The sequence below is a fragment of the Centroberyx affinis genome, unplaced genomic scaffold (assembly GCF_046629955.1).
Source record: "Centroberyx affinis isolate AG114_WGS23_722 - 3 ecotype Tasmania unplaced genomic scaffold, CSIRO-AGI_Caff_v1 ptg002013l_1, whole genome shotgun sequence".
Lineage (NCBI taxonomy): Eukaryota > Metazoa > Chordata > Actinopteri > Beryciformes > Berycidae > Centroberyx > Centroberyx affinis.
Genome location: NW_027280355.1, coordinates 167,693 through 181,848, shown reverse-complemented (window position 1 = coordinate 181,848; position 14,156 = coordinate 167,693). Strand labels below are relative to the sequence as shown.

At 41.2% G+C, this 14,156-nt stretch overlaps 1 protein-coding gene across 1 annotated transcript; it reads left to right on the top strand.

Annotated features, from left to right (window-relative positions):
* Positions 1 to 160: 160 nt before the first annotated feature.
* cep41 (centrosomal protein 41) lies at positions 161 to 11,153 on the top strand. The gene is made up of 11 exons (XM_071530967.1): positions 161 to 193; positions 466 to 529; positions 666 to 713; positions 2,160 to 2,221; positions 2,576 to 2,645; positions 3,535 to 3,685; positions 6,369 to 6,538; positions 8,588 to 8,655; positions 8,816 to 8,930; positions 9,640 to 9,849; positions 11,026 to 11,153. Exons 1-11 carry the CDS (start codon positions 161 to 163, stop codon positions 11,151 to 11,153), a joined length of 1,119 nt encoding a protein of 372 aa, XP_071387068.1.
* The last annotated feature ends 3,003 nt before the right edge of the window (positions 11,154 to 14,156 follow it).

Here is a 14,156-nt window from a genome sequence, read left to right as displayed (position 1 = left end):
CCCGCTGCTAAGCAACTAGCCAGCCCCTCGAAATCAAACAGGGATGGACGAGCCGCGGCGCAGTATCAGCTTCTGTGATTGGACCAAGAAACTGGCCGGACCAATCAGCGCCGCGCTTGTTAAACTTGGAAATTGATGTTTGGTATGTCGGTTTGAAAAGATGTCGTTCCAGCGGAGTATTGGAAGTACAGAGGTAAATGACAGAATTACTGTTTTTTTTTTCACCAGCTAGCTGCCATTACCGCGTTAGCAAGCATAGCGGCTCTTTCACGTACTGTATGTCCAGCGTCGGCTAACAAAAACAAATGAAAGCTGTCGTCAGTGTTAAGTTACCATATCAACGACACCGTGCACCTGCATGAATGCTCCCTTGCTGGCAAGCTAACTTAGCTAGCTATCGCTTACTTTAGCTACCAAGCCACAGCTTCTGGTTGTTCAGTTCTAAAGCTCATGTTGTCTTTTCAGTACATGAAAAAAAGGATACCACAAAACCCCAAGTATCAACACGTAAGGACAAGGCTGGACACAGGTATAATTTCTATGCGCAGATGCATCGTCCTTATTTATAACACATTATACGCCTTTGGCTTTGTTTATACCTCAAAATGTGTGTCTTGTAACTGTTTGCAACTGAAAATGTGTTACCGGTATGTCTCATTTGATAGGATGCAGTCTATCAAAGTATATGGAAAGGCTGGAGGAGATGAAAAAAAGTAAGTCTATTTGAAGAGGAATCAGAAATGACAAGGATACAACAGGTGGTGTTTGATAGTGACATATCACTGAAATAGGTGCATAAAGATGGCAGCCTCTGGTTTTGATGTCATTACTTTCTTACATCACCATCCCACCGTTTAAAGTGTCCAAACATTAACCTCTCTGTCTGGGATTCGCATTTCAACTCTGTGGCATTCAGCTGACACATTAGGCGGGAGTGAATTGAGTAGGTCGGGGTCCAGTGTCCTGCTCAAGGACACTTCTTCAGGACAGATAGCTGTTGCATGGATCAAACGTGTGACCTTTCAGTTACAGGATGGTTTCTCTAACCACTAGGCCACACTGCTGCCCTAGATTTTTGGATTTGAGGGCTGAAACAAGCTTGAATGACATCAGTCCAGGAGGTTACCATCTTATGAATGTGGTCCATTCTACACACCTGTGAAAAGGCTGATCAGATAGCGTAGTTTGGCAGGATGCTGTAAAACTCGCACATGATCCCATCACAAGCTACCACAACCACTCAGTTTGTCCTTACCTATCAGAAAATCAAGAGCGAGATGAGCCCTACTAAGCGTCTTTTTCTTGGATTAAAGTGGATCTGAACTATTTGTAGTACACTTGAATTAAGGTTTGCCAACTTGGCACTTGTTTTTTTCCAAGGATCTGTGGGTTTCTCTTCCCTGTCAGCCCGTGCTCTTTGAGAGGTAAACCGGAGAAGTTCTATCCCACTGATATTTTCCAGCCTAATGACTGGGTCAGCCCCAGTTGAATAAGCACTTTGTAGCCGGTGGCCATTTTGTTTTGGCCTCTTGGCCGATTTCTCAGGGATAAGCAACACTGATTCCTTCATTCTCCAATGGCTGATTGTACTGTTGTCCACAATTATTCCTCTGTGGGACTGAAGCTGTAGCATTAGGATACACTGTTCAGGTGCCAACAGGGGCTTTTGACAGAGGGGAGAGTGTGAGATAGTGAGGTCACGCTGTGGGTCACATCAGTATCAATAGCAGTCATAAAAGAGAGCATGGGCAGGCTGGTTTGGGCGTAGTTGGGGCAGCATTGCCTGGAAGGTAGCATGGGAACAGATAGGGTAGAGCTGAGGTTCAGTGAAGTGTTGGTGTTTGAGGAGGAGGAGGAGGAGGAGGAGAAGGACCTGCAAGACCCAGGTGAGCCAGACATAGCAGGGCTGCATGATGACGGCTAAAATGATAATCCCAGTTATTTTGATAGATAGAGATTGTGATCATGATGATTAGTCTTTGTGATTTGAGGAGCAAAGTTTTTTTTACTGCGCCTTTTGCATCTTCTTGAACTCATCTTCTTCAACTACAGCGGATATTCTAAATGAAATTACATTTTTCAAGCCTGTCATCAGGGATGTAAGGTTCCTTTCTCCTACATGCTGTCTTAGATTTAGTTTAAGTGTTTGTGTCTCTCAGATTACAGGTATCGAAAGGATGAACTCTTCAAACGGCTAAAAGTGACAACGTTTGCACAGTTGGTAAGAGAATTAAGTGTTTTTTTGTTTTGGTTTTTTTCTTGTATTAGCGTGATGTTTTCTCATCCTGCATGATTCTAGTGGAATGTCCAGCTAATGCAAATCGTTTTTTTGTGGCCTGCATTTTGGAGGAAATGAAGGCAGTGAGAAAACTTGATCCGTTTACAGTGTTTAATAATTGATGGACTACTTGTGGCGATGCACTTTTGCACTTTAGCCGAGAATACGGATGGATAGCTCTGAATTCCTTTAGCTTGGTTTGTTACATTCATTTACAGACTCCACAGTAGCATTCTCTTAGCAGTTTTTCTTCCTAGTTCATGTTTGTTTGATTGACAAACATATTTTTCACACCAGGTACTTCAGGTAGCGTCCGTATCAGACCTGAACGAAAGTGTGAATGATGGAGATTCTCCCGGCCCAGAAGGTAACAGACACAATTACTTATTTACGTAAAAAGATTAAACTTTATTGATCCCCATGGAGAAATTGGGTCATTGCAGCAGCAAAAGGAATAGGATACAACAGGGAAATTTATCAAATTTAGAAATTGACAAACAAATCAATAAAAATATAATATAAACAATTGTACTAGGGTCATGTAAACATATACAGATGGCAGTTTCAAGAGGAATATTTGCTGTGTAGTCATCAGGCCACGTCTTCAAACATCTCTCAATTCATTTTTCATTCTAAACATCCTATTGTGAATTTTGCTTGTACACAATCATGAGATTTCTTCAAATTAAATTTACATTAAATTGGGCTTTGGTCATTAACGGTTTATGATAAATTGGACATAGATTATTTACAGGTTTATGATAAGTGGATTTACACTCCCTGTCAAAGTTTTTCTTTATTTTTACTATTTTTCACATTTTAGAATAACAGCAAAGGCATCAAAACTATGAAATAACACAAATGGAATGCAGGGACCAAAAAAGTGTTAAACAAATCAAAACTATCTTATATGTTAGATTCTTTAAAGTAGCCTCCCTTTGCCTTGATGGAAAGACAAAGGCTTTGGAAATAAATTTATTCATAGGCATCAACTTCAATATTTATATTTGTCTAAGAAACTAATTTCAAGCATTTAAGCATAAGCCTTTAGTTCAAAATGGCTTTAAGAGACTGAGAAACATAGAACATTCAATCAGGTGGGTCCAAACTGTTGACTGGTTGTCTAGGTCATTAACATTAGTTCTACATTGAATTGGATTTCGGTCATTAACATGGGTTATACTGTATGTTAGAATGGACATAGGTCACTGACAATCTGTTGACCCCCCCCCACCTCCCCCCTCCCCTATTCCCAGACCGCCTGTCTGTGCTGTCCGATGCGGAGGTGGAGCGTCTGTCTGAGTACACCAACGGCTCCTCCCAGGCTTCGCCCGTGTCGGTTCACCTCCTGGACCACAGCAGTGAGGCCGGGGACGCCGGCTGCTCCCCCCGGTCCACGCTGCAGAGGTGAGGCTCAGAACGCAACACAGCCTGTATTGACTGTAGCATGCGTAACACGGCATATGCCATGTGGTGGACGCCCCTTTGTACAAAGCTCCTCACAGTTCCACACTGGCATATATTTTTACAGGGTTCCCACAGGCTTGGAAATTCCTTGAAAGTTTGTGGGTTTGGGAAAAATACAATAAGGCCTTGAGCATTTTTGAAAATGAATGAATGGATGGCTTTGAAGGTACTTGTTTCTTTTTTTATTAACAACATCCAAATTCATCAATATGCCTCAGGTCTCTGGACTTCTCGCAACACTCCACATCCTGAGGAAAAATTAAGACCTTGAAAGTGTGGGCTGGCACCAGTGGGGAACTGTAAATTCACCAGCCACCATTACCATTTTACAAGCAAAATTGATGTTCAGAATAGAATAAGAGCTCCAAATGATGATTGGTTTCTCGCCAAGGTAGCTGGAAGAGGAGACAATCTTACCAGCCAGAGATTTACAAATTCAACAGCAGCTGGCCGTAGAGCTGCCACAGTATTGATTTTTTCCTTCCCACAAAAATTAGCAAAGCCATTCAAACCGTCGCAGTAACCGCCATAAAAAAATAAAATAATTTAAACCTCAGAACAGTGTTACAGTTGTTGTAAGTGCTCGCCACTTGTTGCTGTCCCGGTTGTATTTAGTCACTCTGGCAAATGCCTCGGAGACTCCTAACTGACGTAGTGCCGAGCCGGGACGTTGTGCCTTTCATTGCATCGGGTGATGAGTGGTCCTAAGATGCGATGCTAGATTTGTCGTGTTTCCTCGCATGACATTGATATTCTTGCTGCAAATGCGGCACACTGCCTCATCCAAATTCTTTGGCTTTCCCTCTTCATCGGGCTCAACGCCAAAATGTTCCCAAACAGGAGAAGTAAGGTTGGGTTTCGCTACAAGATCCATGTTTTTAGCCTAATTTGAAGCAAAAACTTTCCGTAGCCAACAGTTGCAAAGCACTTTCTGGGGGGGGGGCATGTTCTCCGATCAGAACGTTAACTGCGCAACTGTGAGTGGAAACTTTCAAACACATGGCATGAAGAAAATAGGCTACACAATTATAATTATTATTATTATTATTATTATTTAAAAAATAGTATTGCATTTATTTCAGATCCCATAAGTTTTACAAGCAAAAATTGGAACGTAAACGATAGGCCTAAAATAAACGGGAAAAAAACAGCCGTGAAGCGGTGATCAGCTTGACCCTGCGGTGGGCATGACGTGATTGCGTTACCGCGGTAACCGCGGCAGCTCTAGTTGGCCGGTGTTAATTTCTCTCCCTACACCACACAAATGCATGCAAAAATCTAAATCATTCTCACTATTCTACATATACTGGCTATAAACACCTTACATTTACTACATTTGCTGTCATACACACACAGACGCAATCGCCCTCACAGCCACACCCATCACTCAACAATCACAAGACGTAACCCCAAGCACACCTGTAACCCTACACCCAGCATATCTGTGTCTGCACCCCACTCGCATACATCCACCTCTGTGTCCCAGCAGAGACCCCCAGCTGCCCCGCCGCCGCCCCCTGCCTTCCCTGTTTCCCCCACTGTCTACCTCACAATAACCTCCCTCCATCTGCTGTTGGCGTCCCCTCCTGTCGGACAGGAACCCCAGAGGAGTGTAACTCTATCTGTGGCCTCTCCGGGGGCCGGGGCCTCTCTAATGGCACAGCATTTAGATCACCTTCACCTTTTCGGGGGGGGGCAGAGAGAGAGAGAGAGAGAAAGTAGGGCAGTGCTACGGTAAACCTGCACAAGGGGAAAGTGGTGTGCTTCCACAGCGTTGTTTGGCTCAGTTCCACACTTCCATTTGCTGTGGTGAGTCTTGTTCCTGGGAGTCGGTTTCTCGGTTTTGTGTTTGGATCTGAAACTTTAAGGTTGCGCTTAAAATGAGTGCTGGACCAGAAAAACACATGAATTCTATAAGAGATCCCCAAAAAGGATTAAAAAAGGCAGCAATCCCACAAATAAGAGTAAAAATGAACAAATACTAACATTTGCACTAGATTTATTGATGGGCACTCAAACATCACAAAATGCTCACAAGTTTTGGCTAGCAACACTTAATTAATTAACTTAATAATGATACACATTATTTGTATAGCACTTAACTAAAAATGGAGATTACAAAGTGATTTGCACCCAAAAAAACAAACAAAAAAACCCCAGAAGGAATGGAGCAAAAGGAATAAGAATAAATGACAAGGGTTCAAACGAATTAAGAAAAAAAATACAAGGAATAAAAAAGATAAAAGACAAGTTAAAATTAAACTTTTACATAAAAGCCAGTTTACAAATGGGGATTTAAGAAGGGATTTAAAAGATAACCTGAGTTCCCTGAGTAGGTGGTTCCACAACCTAGTACCGCTAATGGTGAACACCCAGTGATGAAAATACCACAATACCTTTCTGGGCAAGGTATTGTTTTGAAATCCTTTTGAGTAGTTCTCTGTGATTGATTGATCTCGCCTGGCATAGGTTGTAGAATTTGATTGCATGCAAAAATGCAAACGACGCCCCAGGCCCCCAGTAACATAACAAAATTAAACATTTAAAAATCAAACTGTGCCCAAGTATTTCGGGCACAGTTTGAGTCGGGTCGAGCAACCTTCTAACCTTTGACCCCTCACAGTGTGATCAGCGGTGTGGGAGAGCTGGACCTGGACAGGAACGGTCAGAAGACGGTGAATGTGATGCCGGCGTCCAGCCCCAGACCGGATGACAGACCCTACCCTGACTGCCCCTACCTGCTGCTGGACGTCCGGGACCGCGAGCAGTACGACCACTGCCACATCATCAGCGGTAGGTGGTGGCAACATGGAAAACCCTGGGATGTGCATCAGGGTTCTTGGGGCTTAAAAGCAGAACATCAGACTCACTATTCAGTCAACCGGTCACAGGACTTTGTGAATTCAGATTTTTACCGGCCAGTATCGTAGAAGCTAAAGGAGTTTATAGAACAGAATACAGTGTGGTTAGGAGTGACAGACTTTCCAGACTTTTAAGCCTGAAAAAGTCTTAAATTAGGTAAATTTAAAGCCTAAAGTATTAAAATACCTTAATGTAGTTATTAGAGGTCCTATATTTTTTCACTATGTAATGACAGGTTTCTTTCCACTGCATGTCGACTCTTAAGATAAAATAAGGTAAGATAGCATTTTATTGATCCCCTTGGGGAAATTCAGGTGCCACAGCAGCAACTGGCAGAACAGTACCAAGGAAAGCAAGTACAGGAAGATAATAAAAGAAAAGGGGTAATACAATAAAATAAAATAAAGTTAGTAGTAATAATAATAATAATAATAATAATAATAATAATAATAACTTTATTTGTATAGTACTTTTCTAAAACCAAAGTTTACAAAGTGCTTTAAAAACCCCAAAAAACAATGATGCAGAATTTACCACAATCAAATAAATAAAACTGAATGAATAATTGAATAACAAACATAAATAAATAAAAAATAACAAAAAAGCCACTGCCTACTAAATGGATAAATGGATATAGCTAGAAAACGAACAGACATGCAACTAAACACAGATGTAAACAGATAAAAGTGAACATGAAGAAGAAACACAATTACAAAATAAAACGATAAAAAGGAGATACACTGCCATTCAAAAGTTCAAAAGCTTAAAAGTTTAAAAGTTTGGAGCCCCTGAGAAAACTCCATACCCCCGAAAGGAACCAATGACTCCACCCGCCAAGGCAGCACCAACCAATCAAAAAAGGCACAGCCAAGATAATAATGTACATTATGTACTTGTATGTAATGTACTTTATGTAATTACTGTTAGCCTTGGTTAGCCAGTTAGCATTTTGTGACCCTTGATCACAGTTACTTAGCAGTCAGAAAATGTCTATTTCTGCAACAGAAATGAGTGATTCGTCACTCTATCTCTTAAGTTCCGCCTTTAAAATTGGATGCATTTCTAAAGAGAACATGACAAAGCAGCTCCACTGATATTGGCCAAGCTGCAGTCTGCAGCTTGGCCAACAGACACCTCACACCACAGCGACCTCTTACCTAATAAAGTGACGCAGTAGGCTGGCTAGTGTCAGTTGAGGCAGGGTAGACCACAGTTTTCCCCTGTAGAATTATTTCAGACATTGCAAATTTAGTTTCTGCCACAAGTTTTAAAATTGGCATTTGTAGAGTAGAAAATAAATAAATTGTATACCTTTTTTTTATGTACATTTATAGTGTCAGAAATATAATCACCTACTGTATGTTCAGTCAGAAACATGATGTTTTTTGCCAGCTTTGATTCTTTATTTTTATTTTCCATTTCTTTACAAATTTAGCTCCATCTGGCATTAAAAGGTGGCTCGTGTTCATTTCAAGCCATGGAAGTTTCTAACAATAGGAGAACTGTTCAAGGATTACTGGTCTGGTCACATGACCATTATGAACTCCATTATGACAAACTATTATATTGCAGCACTGCTATGTAAGATGTTTTATGCACATAAAGGCCCTTTTCAGGGATATACTGTATATAGAGTGGTGCTCAAGTCAATCTAGAGATGTTGTCAGGCTTGCTGTCTTATGAATGTGCTGTCCTACAGTGCATATTATAGTGTATTCTTCTACTTGGGACAGTGGCACGTCCCATAACCCCTGGTAACACATGGTCTCTTACCCAAAATAGTGTAATATAACGGACCTATATCTTGCATAAATAACCTCTCATCCTCATTCTTTAAAACTTACTGGACTTCCGAGCAACTGATACACACGTCACATGACCTGGGTGGAGTGATCTGTGTAGACTGGACAGGCTGTACAACTGTATTTCAATGTATTTTTATCATCTCTATCTTTGTTTTCATCGTCTCTCTTCCCGCAGCACACAGTTACCCCATCGCCACACTCTCTCGAACAATGAACCCCTACACCAAGGAAGTGCTGGATTATGTATCCTTCACTATAACACAACTATTCAAAACTCTTCCCAATCCTCTCATTTGTGTGTTTTCTGCTTGTAATATAACCTAAAATTATCACACCTATTTTGAGCGTGTTTACAGTGTATCTGTCTATCGACTCGTCTGGCCTTAACCCACGTTCTGTGTAGAAAAACGCAGCAGGGAAGATCATCATCGTGTATGATGAGGACGAGAGGATGGCCAGCCAGGCAGCCACCACCATGTGCGAGCGAGGATTCGAGAATCTGTTTATGCTGTCTGGAGGTAAGTTCTGTCATCGCTTAACCTCTCCAGTCTGCTTCCCGCTTCGCTCGGAAGTAATCCCATCCACGCTGAAGATGTCGTCTCATGTGTCCTAATGGATCACCAGTAATTGGTTTTACTTGAGAGTGGGGCTGGAGTAAAAACCTAGTGCAATACACTGACAGTTCATCCTGGTAAGTGCACTTCATTTTTTAGGGAAAAATCAATGGCCAAAATACCAGTTGACAGAAAATCTTGTAAAACTAAAGAAATTGGTTTGTTCTCTTAAAATATGTTTTTAAGGTGGTGTCAAATCATCCTACACAAGGTTTTATGACACATATTATATGTAATAAATTAAAACAGCATTGGTAGTACATTATAGCATTGGGACTTGGCAGGAGAGGGAGCCCAGACAGGGTGAGAGAGGCATTTCACTCCCAAGTACAAAACCAACAGCCAGTTTACCAGTAGACAGGATCTGATGTAACTATCCCTTGTGTTATTTGGGTGGGCATCTACCTAGAAACCCAGCTTGGATGTTAGAGGAAAGAGAGGTGGGTGAGGGCAGGAATGTCAGTGGGGTTATCAAGTGAGTATTTCCAAAAAACTCATAGGATTAACAAGAGTTAGAGTGAGAAATATTCCCATTTGAGTCCATCTTTGTTTGATTTTTTTTCCACTTTAATGGTGATTCAGATCATTGCACTGCTCTGCCGTCCTCTCCCAGGTCTCAAGGTGATCGCTCAGAAGTTTCCAGAAGGGTTGATGACGGGCTCCGTCCCGGCCTCCTGCCTGCCGTCTCCCACGGCGGGGAAGAAGCGCTACATGCCGCAGCAGCTGCTTCAGGCAGCGGAGAAGAGGTGGAGATTTACATCGGACGAGCTGGCCAAGATCCAGCAGCAGCTGGAGGACATACTCATCTCCGGTGACTCCAACAGTAAGACCACACTTTAAATATCAGGCTGCATAAGGCAAGATTTTAGTGTTAAGTGTGGCTGCGATAGAGGAGAGCAGGTTTGTAAAATTCCTACAAGGAACGTAAAATACATTCTTTATCTTCAAACTTTATTTTCAAATTTAAATTTTGTCTGGAAAAATATTTTTGCAGCTTCTAGTTTTAAACCAATCAAATGAAAAAGCCTGAAAAGGAGAAATGACAATCGTTGTTTGGTGTCCTCACTGACCGCTCTGTGTCTGTGTTGTGAGCAGGTATTGCAAGTCAGAAAGGTTGAAAATTAACTGCAGCATCCGTTACTGAAGCTCACTGTTGGAGCTTGCTAGTTCAGAATATACAGTAGATTCAGATAGTTCCCAGTATCCAGTATCCCAGTATCATCCTTTCTCCCATAGATGGAGTCAAAGTGCATTACATGTATAACAATCCATGTATGAATGGAAGCTACTGCCACTGACTACCAGTGACACTCTGCTGCTGTTCAGTCCACTGTGCATCATTCAAATTCAAAAACAGGCATTTTTATAGTTTCAGTTTACTTTTTGAATTGAGCAAATAAAGGCTAGTGACACAGTGTTAGGAAAGTGGACTCTAGTAGTTTGGAGGGCTACGCCACTGTGATGGAGAAGCTTCAGCAAATACAAGATTTTAACGTTATTGCCTTTTCTCTTTAACATGTCTAATTTCTTTACTTTGGTAGGGTGTTAAAATTATGCTGTCAAAGACGAGGATCTTTTTATGCAATACAAAGCTTAGTCAGTCTCCAGTTTGGGTCAGGGAAGAACGATAACGTTACAACCTTCCGCTTTGTTCTCACTCCTCCAACATTTTATTTCATTTATTTTATTTAGCCTTTATTTTACTATCCCCAAGTCCCATTGAGATTCAAAATCTCTTGGTGGCGTGTCCTCTGTAGCGTCTGGAAACCGCTTTTCAAACCTCTATAGAAAATGAATTGACCCTAACTGTGTGTGCGTGTGTGTGTGTGTGTGTGTGTGTGTGTGTGTGTGTGTGTGTGTGTGTGTGTGTGTGTGTGTGTGTGTGTGTGTGTGTGTGTGTGTGTGTGTGTGTGTGTGTGTGTGTGTGTGTGTGTGTGTGTGTGTGTGTGTGTGTGTGTGTGTGTGTGTGTGTGTGTGTGTGTGTGTGTGTACGCTGCAGGCCGCATGTCCAGCAGATTGTCGTCCAGCAGCGCCCAGTCTAAAGCGTCCAGCGCTCGGAGTCGACAGAGTTCCTCTACAGCTGGGAAGGACAGCGCCAGGGTCCAGAGCAGTAGACCCTGGAAATAACACACACACACACACACACACACACACACACACATACACACTCTCAAAACATACCTCCAACACAAATAAAGTCCATTTATTTCAGGTTAAATGCCCCGTTGAACTTCCATGATATCCATCCGTCCATAACTGTCGAGATGCACAGCTCTAGTCCCAGTCTGTTCTGTGCAATCAGAGGTGGGCAGGACAACACTAGTTACTTTATTATAGCAACTTGGAAAGAGTCTCTGATTTTGTTTTTTTTATTATTTTTTTCCATCGGTTTGTGCCCATGTGAGCACATGTACGCAGTAGTAGTGGTGCAAGGTACAAGGTGGAAAAAGTTTGTTTTTTAATCTACTTTTTACAAATTAAACTCTGCAAGTTGACTTCTCCTTATCAGCTGTCCATAATGTAACGATAACTTGAACAGTTTCTGAACCCTTCTTGTCTTTTACTCTACAAGAATGATTTTTAACAAGGATTATCACTATTTTAATCACAATAGACCATTAAGTAGTTAAAATCAGCGCCTCAATCCATTGTTCTGAGCACGGTTAAGGGCAGTGAAATATTATCACTCACACCTTTAATGTGCACTGGGTAGATCCTTTGTGTGCAGTTGTGCACACATATATATGTGCTATATATATACAGTATATGTATAGGATGTATTGACTGGTGACCAGTTTCAATTAAGACTGACATTTTCAGTTACACCTGGCCATAACAAAAATGTCTGCAACAAAAATTCTTAAATTTCGCTTTTAAAATTGGATGCATTTCTAAAGAGAAAATGACAAAGCAGCTCCACTGATATTGACCAAGCTTCAGTCTGCAGCTTGGCCAACAGACACCTCACACCACAGTGACCTCTTACCTAATAAGGTGACGCCATAGGCTGGCTAGTGTCCATTGAGGCAGGGTAGACCGCAGTCAAATTTAAAGAAGCAGAATTATTTCAGACATTGCAAATTTTGTCTCTGCCTTAAGTTTTAAAATTGTATGATTCAGTCAGAAGCTTGGCCAACAGAGGCTTCACAACACAGCAAAGCACTTTTATCTTTTTACTTAAATAACTATGTCATACAATGTACAAGAAATTTAGTCTTTGCCATTAGTTGCGATAAGACATAAAAGGCTGCAAATTGAATTCTACCTTGTTAATCAGCCATAATGTAACAATTACCTGAGTGGTCTCTGACGCCCTCTATCGTCTCTTAGTGGTAACCGCTTCCTTCTGTTTGAGAATGATTTTGTTGCAGTAGTGGTAGCTGTATTTAAAATAGAGATTGTTTGTACTCTGCCCACCTCTGACAACACTGAAATGACTTGTTTCTGCTTCATTTTGAAGATAAATTCCCCTTAAGGACAGGGTTCCTACACCGGTCTGGAAAGTCTGAGCAAGTGTGGAAATGACTTGAATTGAGAATTTTCAGTTCTTGAACAGTTGGAGTCTGTAAAAGTATGAGAGGGGCGGGGGTGATGTTTTCAGTCCTGATACATGTGTCTCTACAGATTTTATGTTCCTGTAGACCCTCTGTTGTTTCATATGCTGTAAAACTTCTTCTGAAAAATAATCTTCGGCTTTAGTGTGATACGGCAGTCTTTACCCAGCCGCCATCAGCATACATTTTGTTTAACACCAACCAAAATCTTCAGATCCAAGAAAAAGAAAGAAAAAGTGTGACATTTTGAAATGGAGAGTGTGTAGGAACCCTGTAGAGAGAACAGACAAACTTCAGACTCGGTAATCATGACAGAGTGGTGCATAGTTACCCAGCTCTACTTTACTCCTTCACTTCTGTGGGTTTATCTAAGACTGTAGTATTTTCACCCTTTTAATGTATTCTATTTTAAAAAATATTTTATAAATTCTTTATGTTTGAATATTTGCACAGTGCCTCGTGTGTGAACTTAACTTGAGAATTGATGGATCTTTTTGCACTGAAGTTAACTTATAGTTGTTTCATTTAACACTATTCTAGTCCATTCTCTTTTGTCAGTACACTCATCTGTACACATTATCACTTATTTCAGTAGATTAACTTTTTATTCAACCACTATTTGCCTTCGTGTTTTAACGATCATATCTCCAGATATGTACAAATTAGTCCCATCAACGCATCAATCAATTGGCGCTCCTAAGAGACATTCATTTATATTGCTGGGGAGAGAATAATCAAATGCAAATATGACATGAAGGATCTGCTGGGAATCTATGTATTACATGTGAGATATGTACACTTAATGGAACAGAGCATGATCTATATTGTAAAATGAAAAGTTGTGCTGTATTTTTCCACATGCTCTATTTTCTCATGCTGTTGTATTTTGATCCCTGAACCGATGCAGAAACAGCCTTTTTTTCTGCCTCTTCTGCTTCTGCTTCTGCTTGCTCTTATCTGACTGATGTTTTTTTTTTTTCAATACCGCAAGTTGCGATCACACTGGTTAGTGGAGGCCTTTATGCAACAAGTACATACAGCAAAATATGAAGTGTCACTAAGGGAAAGAAATGGGCATTATGACTTGACTGTATTGATAACAAGAATTACAAGGAGCACTTCTGTTCCCGCGGACCCATTCAAAAATGTGAAAAACAGTATTGCTTTGCTAACTGCTAATGTGTGGCCTTCTGTGGTGTGTTGTTGGTATGTTGGCTGCTTGTTTTTTGACCCTGTTGGAGAAGCAGAGATAGAAGTTATACAACCAGTTTGAATTTAAGTGGTGTTGGTAGACCAGAGGTTAAAAAAACAAGTTTGGAGCCAGATGGTCGCCAGCTCAAATCCCAGACTGGCAGGAAAAGTGAATGAGACACACTGTCCTCTTCAGCAGCCACCGTCAAAGTGCCCTTGAGCAAGGCACTGAACCCTCAATCTAGAAGTAGAAGACTTATACTGGGCAGCTCCCAGGTGGAAATGTGTGAAGCTCGTTGTTGCTGAAGAAGAGCATGGTGCTTAGTCAACTTTCCCCAGCCACAATCAGAGTGTATAAGTGCATTCAATGTAAAGTATGGGCTTC

What these genes read in the sequence shown, in the direction of transcription:
- cep41 (XM_071530967.1), top strand. Translation starts at nt 161, where the DNA reads ATGTCGTTCCAGCGGAGTATTGGAAGTACAGAG. An exon ending in CCCCGGTCCACGCTGCAGAG is followed by an intron (nt 3,686 to 6,368) that starts GTGAGGCTCAGA and finishes GACCCCTCACAG; the next exon opens with TGTGATCAGCGGTGTGGGAG. An exon ending in CCAAGGAAGTGCTGGATTAT is followed by an intron (nt 8,656 to 8,815) that starts GTATCCTTCACT and finishes CGTTCTGTGTAG; the next exon opens with AAAAACGCAGCAGGGAAGAT.